The sequence below is a fragment of the Battus philenor genome, unplaced genomic scaffold (assembly GCF_028537555.1).
Source record: "Battus philenor isolate CCGP_79_NKW_IND1 unplaced genomic scaffold, ilBatPhil1.0.hap1 SCAF_11, whole genome shotgun sequence".
Taxonomy (NCBI): domain Eukaryota; kingdom Metazoa; phylum Arthropoda; class Insecta; order Lepidoptera; family Papilionidae; genus Battus; species Battus philenor.
This window is the reverse complement of record NW_027181673.1, coordinates 10,190,934-10,200,169: the sequence shown is the minus strand read 5'-3', so window position 1 is coordinate 10,200,169 and position 9,236 is coordinate 10,190,934. Positions and strand designations below refer to the sequence as shown.

The window sequence follows — 9,236 nt, the reverse complement described above, 5'->3', positions numbered from 1 at the left end:
AATCAAGTTTGGCGTATCAACTGTACGTGTATTTTGACTGTGTGAGTGCTTTCGGACTAGCGGAGCCTCGCGGCGCATCTTGCGAGAATGTTTCCGAGGTATATAAGAAGCTAACATAGTGTTTCACGGACCTATTGCTCTCTACTTACTCAGCAGAACACCAAAAGATAACAGGTACATAGTGATGTGCGTATCCGTGAATCGATAATGATAGTGTTGTGATGTGTTATGTGATAATTAAATAAATAAATACATTATATTAAACAGTTTCGTTTTCTGTTGACAGAGTGCCGCGGTTACAATCAAGAGGGACAAGATGCAGTGCAAGTTTGCATTGGTAAATATCTATCGAATACTTTTATGCTAAAGTTTATTTGAGAAATTGATTTATTTACCGACTTTGATTACTTGTTTATTTCATTAAACAAACAGGCTGGTGAATATTTTTTATAAAGTGAACTATTGTGTACTTTAATAAAGTAATTGTTCAAATTTTACAACCACTAATGTAAAATATTAATAGGAATATGATATAGAATAACCGCTCAAAAGTTTTTCTCGAGAAAATATACCTGAATAAATAGTAAAAAATATTATAAATAGCACTGTAGTTGTTTGCTATGTGGCCATGTGCGCAAAAAACAAATTACCAGTTTTTGTGATGTTCTTGTATATACAAGAACATCTTATTGCAAATAGTCGTTACACATATTGGTTGCGAAAATGTCATTAGTTGGCGAACGGTGACGCTGTTGGTATCGGTTTGCAATATTTACCTTATTCCCTTGTTAATTCTAGTGTTTTTTAATATTATATACGCTTAACATCATACGCTTTAATCACGTTAAAGAGAAGAACATTCAAACACTTTAACTTGCTTTTAGAGGAAAATGTAATAAAAAAATTACATTGACAAAAACATCATCCGTTTAAATGAAGTTCTCTCAAATCGAGCTTAATAAATTTAATTTAATTGCGATTATCTATTGCAATTTGGACGGAAGTCGAATGCAATATGATAACTTTATGGAAATTTTTAAAATAAGATTAATTTCACTATTTCTTGGTTACCAAATAAACGTATAAATAATATAATAACAGCCATAGTTTTTTTTATATTTAAAGAATGCAAAAGGTGTAAGTCCAATATAATACAGAAGAGTAAAGTATTTTATGGAGTAAGAGTTGTAACGGTTTTAACATCCAATAATAAAAATTGCGACTGTATAAAGATGTTCTAGATCTAAGAACACAACAAAGTATGACCTAGTTGCTTTTCTATTCTCAGTATTTATTTGAATAAAAATAAACGCCAGAAGGTATTTTCTTTGTAATCCATAATGAGACGTTCATGTTTGTCATTATGAATAACTATTTCTTGTTGCAATGGCACTAAATTTTAAATATACAGTTTAGAGTTTTAGAAAAGATTACGGCTAATGGTTATTTATATGTAATTTATAAGCATACATATCTCAATTTGTTCATTGGAAATTCCTTTCAGAACATTTTGCTATTTATCCGTCACGTATTTACTTGAATATTAAGATTTGTTATCTTTAAAACTTTAATTAACCTATTAATAATTTTAACACAGTAAAATATTTTGATATAATCAAATAAATAACTGAGTTTTATATAATTTTAATTTCTGGCAATCACTACAAAAACTGATATTTACTGATTTAAATATTAAATTGTTTTTTACGATTGCTATTTTAATAAATGTAAGAAGATTAACTTCTTAATATAAGTTCCAGGGTGTTTTAACTGTAATAAATAATGTACTTTGTTGTACATGTTATATAATTAATTTCCAATGCCCCATGTTTACATCGGACACGATCTATTAAGATAGTATCTGGTAAAATTAATTCCAAAAATTCAAAACCTTTTTATTTATATTAATCTTATAGTTGTTAATTGTTTTATACGCTAACAATAACACATATCTTACGTTTAACGCAATACTCAAACTTGAATAACCGAGTGAGTGGCCGTTAATTGTAATTCTCATAATTTTATGCTAAATTAAGTTAACTTGTTACGGAATATTGTGTAATTAACTGTTTGCGTATGCTCATAAATAGTGAATAGAGTTAGGCAACCACAATGTAAATGTTAAAAGGCATGGGGATAAGTCAGTCAGTCAGTAGTAAGTCATCAGTCAGTCAGTAAGTCATCGAATTTTATGCTTGCCTACCTAGTCCACGTTTCATATAATTTCTAAATTTATTGAATAATTACCAAAGAAAACTTATTTACATCTCATTATAGCACGACATTGAAACTTCTAGAATAATGTAATTCGGTAAAGGGTCCAAAACCAAAACCATGTTATTATAACGGAAGAGCAATTTTATCCCGATAGTAATCTGACGGGTATTACATAAACTTTTATTGGTGACGTATGAATATAAATTCATTTAAAACAAGTTCGGTGCTCTTATCCGCCCGTAAGAGAAAGCGAAATTATTAATTCAATTATAAAAGTATGCGTTTATATTTAAAAAAAATTACCAAAGCGAATATTGATCGATCATTAAGACATGTTAACTAGATTCATTGACGTTTCGGCAGTTAGTTTATTACCGTCACTGACATTTGCAAATGAGCGTTTTGCAATGAGAGTTGATTATAAAGAAATGTTTTATTTTATTAATCCTAAACTTTTTTTTTAAGTAGTAGAAATCAATTTGATTTAATCTATTTAAATCTAAATAATAGCAGTTACGTTAATGCATACTTATGAACTAACACGGAGCAAAATATTTTTACCTAAAACAAAAAGGCCACCACTGTAACCACATGGTAGGCATCCATTATCATATGGGGAGAAGCCTATATCCATTAATGGATGTCCTTCGTGATGATGAAACGATAAAGAAAACTTAAACACAATTTATTGTTTAAATTCTGTGCATTATATTACCACAATACGATTGATGAAAATAAAGGAATTTATACTTTTAATAAAAGTCATTTATATTATACATACCAAAATAAATACATTCTTATGTAGCAATTTCCTATATTGTTCGGTAAAATTTTGTGTGGGGAAGTTAAAGGTAACAATTTAAGCCGTTTGATTTAATATTAAATAAACCAAAAGAAGAACATCTAGTTTTGTGTCAAAATCTATTACAAAATATTTGCTTTAAGTGTCAAAAATGGTGCGATATTAGCTTTAAACTATTTCTAAATGAACTTATTGACAGTCATCGAAATTGCACATAGAGAACGGTAATGATAGGGTATTCGCAATGCCATATTAGGCAACAAAATGTTAATACGGTAGATCATACGAAATTGACATTCCAATAATGAAGCAATGTTAAGATTATTGACTCTTTTTTGGTTTATTATTAGAACATGTAAAATAATTTAAGAATACTCTAAAACAATAAATATACCTTGGATAATACTAAACTACAATATTATCAACATCTTTATTTTAGCCTATACACGCCAACTACAAACCATAGGTTATCTTCAGAGATTGCCACAAGCATGTTTATAAAACAAATTTAAATGAGAAATTTTTATTTAGATGTACAATATTAACAATAGAAACGTATAAAGCATGGGACATAAAACAGGAAACATTGGCTCGATGTCGCAACTCCCGCCTGGACGCAAGCCCGATGCACTTTCTCTTTCATTTAACTTCGATTTAATCCGCTAATGCTCACTTTCATCTCACATTACTCCGTCCAGCACGTTACATTCAACGTCTTAGAATCGACAAACATTTATCGCTATTTGTTAACTTTAATATCACATTTATTTTGTTTATTGTAAATATATTAAAAATGTTAAGGTTTCAACGAAAACTCAGCGATTCTCAATTGTCTTTACTTTCTAATACATGTTGAGTGATTGCATGAAAGTGCATTCGTGTTTATTAATAACATAAATTTTATTTATGTAAATTACTCGTGAAATTAAGAAATAGTTTTGCAAGTGTATGTTTTATTCTACAACAATTAGTAGAGGACCTATAATTAATTAGTCACTGAAAATTAAAATTAATGAACTAGAGTTAAATATTTACGCCAAATAATTTCTAGCGCCACGCTTCGAACCTTAGAAAATGTTAGAGATATTATAAAATATCTCATCATACTCATATAGATCACACAAGACACATTTAGAACTTGGAAAGTGACAAATGATTTCCCTTTTGAATGTACCGGATATGTAGGTAATTTTTATAATTAATTTGCTATTATTTTGTAGTTCTCACGTATAGAATTTGATTAAATAAAAAAGTACATAAATGTTCCTCGTTATGTTTTATTTATTGCAATATATAGTTTTGAACACGATAAATAATAAGTAAAATGAGACGTCAGCGACAATGCTTTAATAGTTAAAAGTTATATGGTCGTATACATAAGCGAAAAATCGCCTAAAATTGGCAGGAAATACATACGATAAATTAAACATGGTTATAAAAAAGAAATTTTAATTGCAAGCGAAAGCCTCGATCGGATTGGAAAATAATATTGTTATTTATTATTACAAATGATATCTTGGCCATTCATCGTTATTTAATCGATGACTTTACTTCCGTGAGCATAAAATTATCCGTACTTTCCTATTCATAACTGCTAAAAGTCTATGGAGATTTTTGCGTAATTCAACAGCACAGGTTCATCCATATTAATAAGTTAACGCAGTTTTATCAGCAGGCGTCATAGAGGTCATTGAAAGTAACGACTGAGGAAAATACTGTTTTCGCATTCGAATAAAGTTATGCAGTAGATGGTTATTGATAATACAGTACGACGCGTTTTATACCATGCCATATATTGTACGCAACATTAAACTGTTTCACAAAGCGGATTTAACCAAACTGCGTCGTGTTCTTTAACTTAACTATAGTTACGTAAGCAAAAAATCTAAAACCAGGAACATTCGTTTACTTAAAAAAATTTTTATTATGCCTTTTGGGTTTAAGAAATGGTTACACGCTTTTGGTAATGAAGATAAAGTTTCATAAAGTCATAGTTAAGACAATAGCGTTACATAGCGTTAATGTGAACAAAATAATAACAATGACTAGGAGAGAAAAAACGTTTTATTTTGATGATTTTGCTCGTCGCCAACTCAGATAATCGATTGGACAAAAAACTTTAACTTATTTATGCCTAATTATGTTAAGTTCAGTCACAAAGTTGCCGATTAGTTATTACTTACAGAAGAATTCTTTCAACGAGTACCTTTTTTAGCCTTATTTGATATCGCTTATGTAATATTTTGAATTTTCTCAGAATATTACAAAAATTTCTTGGTGCAATGTAATAGGCATAACTGTTGTTGTTCACACCATCCCTCGTATTTTAAAAATCGAAAACCTATTGTTAAAGCGTGCGAACAAGTTCCAATTAAAAGACAAAACAGCCTATAGATTTTTGTTATGAATATTAAATATAAATAAAAGAGTGAGAAATTGTTACATGTTTGTGAATGAGTCGTTTAGGAAATAAACATTTATGTAATAAACTCGTAAAAACCCATGCAACGATAGAAATTAAACTCCCATCTAACTCTTTAAACGTGAAAATCGGATGAAAAATACATAAACAGTAAACGATATTTAATGACAGCTAACAAATTGCAGATGTAATAAAATTGTTCCGTGTATCACAATTGTTATGTAATATTCTTTGTTTCATTTCAGATTTTGATTTGTGCGGTGTTAACAAGAGTGTCTACGGAACCAGATCCGAAAAAATATAAAGCTAGCGATGCAGAAAAAGACAAAAAGGCAGGATCATCTTTGACTGACGATGAAAAAAAATTTTTACACGAAGTAGAAGAAAAATTCGGCGTTAAATCACATGTGCCAGTTGAAAATATCGAAAACGAAACATCGAATAAATCAGCGAATACAACAGAAAAAAAGCCACTGCCGGCTGTTATAGCGATTGAAATTGTAAACGACACGGACTCAAAATCTAAAGATAAAAGAACTATAGATGCCAACCTAGGATATGGTTACCGAACCAATGAAGGGTACAAATATACTTACTTTGGAAAGCCCACGCAGGAAAAAGGAAAGTTTGTGATTTATCCATACTCACAAGTGGACGTTCCATCTCAATACAATGAAAATAATGAGGGTTATTCTAAACAGTCATCAGGAAAAAAGACTGAATCTACGAGTGTAGAAATACAACCATCCCAAGCTTTCGAACTAGTATCAGTAAAAGATGATCAATATGATGACAGCTCTAAAACCTTTGAGCCCACACAATCTTATACAAAGGACACATCAAAAATGCGTCCGTCAACTTTATATACGACATACAATGGTGAAGGACTATCTGGGCTGAGTGGCCAATTTCCAAGCTTAATGTCAAATTACTTTGTTGAACCTAAACAACTGCTTCAAAATCCTCAGTACCAAAACATTGGTTTAACTTCGGATCATTTGAGCAAAAACGGCTTAGATCAAAATCGCCCAGTGGTACCAGTTTTAGTTTTAAGAGTACCAAGTTCCTACTTAAAGAATCCTACAGCTGAATTGTACGCAAACTTGCCAAATAATTATCCTCACTCCAATTATTTAAACAACGTTAATCTTCAAGATTTGGTTAATCAGTATTTTACGAAAAACGGTTATGATAGTGCTCCTCGAGTAATGACTTATCACAATTCCGTTATGCCATCATCTTCTTTAACACCTACTTCGTCGTCTTATAATTCAGAACCTCAACAGTATTCAAACCCCCATGTTCAGCCATCATACACGCAGTCAGATTTCTCAGGAGTACAATACTCAGCAGTCAAACCCGTTATGGCTAAATATCCTTCTGGTTCCAATAGTCAAAAGTATTTAAGTTCACAAATACAATCACAATACAGACGACCAACACAAGAACCAAAATACGAATATCGTTACCAATATGTACCACAGTCAGCATCGCACACACAAGCTTACCAAGAACAGTATCAGAAATCCCAGCAGCCACAGTATCAGAATTCACAGAAGCTACAATACCAGAATTCTCAGCAGTCACAATACGAAAATCCTCAGCAGTCACATTACGAAAATCCTCAGCAGTCACAATACCAGAACCCTCAGCTGATATCATCCTATAATCAACAAAGCGAACATGCTTCATTAGTTAAGCCTTCTTTCGAATCTGGAAGTAATTCTGAATATGGGGCACCTCAGTATTCAGTGAATCAAGATTCGAAATATATTTCCTCTGCATATGATAGTAGCGTACAGTCTCAAACCGAAAATTCTAACATTGAATCACAGTATGAATTTTCTAAAGAGAGCCAGTCGAGTTTTATTCCTCAAGAATCTTTATCTCAAGATTATTCCAGTCAATCTGTTACCGATCTCACTTCTTCTCAGCTTTCTGAATATTTAGCGCAACATCAACTTGCAGGCTCGGTAAGCGCATATTCATCCCCATCACCCAACACAGAACAAGCCCAGCAATATTACTCAGAAGTAAGCTCAACAGAGGGATATAATTATCCAAAGCCAAGAGAAGAAGGAGAAATTAATTCTCAAGTCTATTCTGAAACTTACCCAAATAAAGATTACACGATTGCAACGGTGTTGCCATTCAGTTACAAGAAGGCCAAGAAACCCAGTTCTGCGACGGTTCAGACAGTGAGCTATGTAACCCCTGTGCCTAATTCATCTAAGTATCAATCGCGTTTTAGAATAATGGTACCTCAGACCGTCTTGACTGGGCAGGAGAAGGTTACATACGTGAACTCTATGCCAATGCACTACACTAAAGCAGGATCTAACAATCAAGATTTTAATGCCGAAGAATACAAAGTTTCTAAACAATATAGTAATCAATTTAACAGGCAAAAGCATCCTTCCTATCCAAGGAGTTATTATCACAGTTATCCAAAACGTATGATTAGACCTGACAATAAGCCTGAAGTCTCTTCACAATCTAAGAAATCAGGCGAAATGAAAGTATCGTCATAATAAAAAAAAAATTAGATTCCTAAAGCGCTCTTTTGTATATACAAGTCAATGTTTTAAGTTGGTTTTAGCTGTTAAGTTAAACAATGGAATAAAAATAATTCACTTCCTGTAATATACTAATTAATATAGTTCATGTTCATAATGACATGAAAATATTCAAAAATGAAATGATTATAAATTAGTTAAAATTGTTATTATTTATTTTGCTACATATTAGATGTGAATGTGGCTGTTTGATTGTGCAATAATTAAAAATAAGATTAATTTGTACCTAGTTCAGTAAGAATTTCAATAAATTTTTAATTGTAATATCTTAGTTTTTTTAACGCTTCATATAAATATTTCTAGTGCTGACACGATTGCTATATTGCCAATATATTATAAAAGAAATAAGGAAATTCTGTTTTTCGTTGGTTTACGAGATCTAATCGGGAATAAAGAGATTCGTAGACGCACGAAAATAACCTATATGCCCCGCTAAATGTCAAGTTAAAGTTACGGCGACCAGTCTATATAGCGCGCGGACAAATGACCAGTGACTTACAGGACGCTGGATATAGGTATATCCATGGGGAAAGCCTATGTCCAGCTGTGGGCATCCTATACTTGAAATGATTATGATGACGAAGTTTTTTTTTATTTTGAGATATTTTTCGCATTAAATTCTACCAAGGTCTAATCTTTGGTGAAAAAAAGTGCATTCATGTATAGGAAAACGGTGCAGTTAAGCCATAATTAAATTTAATGCTGTAGCGATTCTGTTGTAAAGACAGATGTAAATTCAACCGATACTCTGCTCTTTACTATGTCAATAATAATGTTATAATAAAATACATAAGTTAGAAAAAATTAATTAGTGTGATTATTCGTTGCTCATGTCATTTGGACATAAACGATTTATAAATCTGTACTTGCATGGTGGTAACCAAATGAAGGAAGGTCTATGAATATTATAAATTGTATTGTTATCTATAAGTAAATTTTTACTGGATTGCACATCTTCACACCAAGACTTTGTTAGGTTTTAAAAAGCTTAAGAACATTGAACAATTTCTTCTTCGTCGCTGCATCATGACTGAGTATCGTGGCGAATCAAGTCAGTTGCTATTACCATCTTTAAACAGGCTGTTCTATTTTATTGAGCAATTTATGTATAAATATTTTTAGAGGTAGTTTTAACCGAGGTAGATAACCTTCTAAAAGGAACACGCTGGTTGTAGACAGCTTCTAACCACCTATTGTAAATCAATGGGAGAGGTCTATG

General features: G+C 31.5%; 1 protein-coding gene across 1 annotated transcript; it reads left to right on the top strand.

The window, feature by feature from the left end:
- Positions 1-299: 299 nt before the first annotated feature.
- LOC137931469 (uncharacterized) lies at positions 300-7,972 on the top strand. The gene is made up of 3 exons (XM_068774855.1): positions 300-337; positions 5,687-6,951; positions 7,066-7,972. The coding sequence occupies exons 1-3, from the start codon at positions 317-319 to the stop codon at positions 7,970-7,972; spliced, it is 2,193 nt and encodes a 730-aa protein (XP_068630956.1). The 5' UTR covers positions 300-316.
- The last annotated feature ends 1,264 nt before the right edge of the window (positions 7,973-9,236 follow it).

What these genes read in the sequence shown, in the direction of transcription:
- LOC137931469 (XM_068774855.1), top strand. Translation starts at nt 317, where the DNA reads ATGCAGTGCAAGTTTGCATTG. An exon ending in TGCAGTGCAAGTTTGCATTG is followed by an intron (nt 338 to 5,686) that starts GTAAATATCTAT and finishes GTTTCATTTCAG; the next exon opens with ATTTTGATTTGTGCGGTGTT. An exon ending in TCGCACACACAAGCTTACCA is followed by an intron (nt 6,952 to 7,065) that starts AGAACAGTATCA and finishes TTACGAAAATCC; the next exon opens with TCAGCAGTCACAATACCAGA.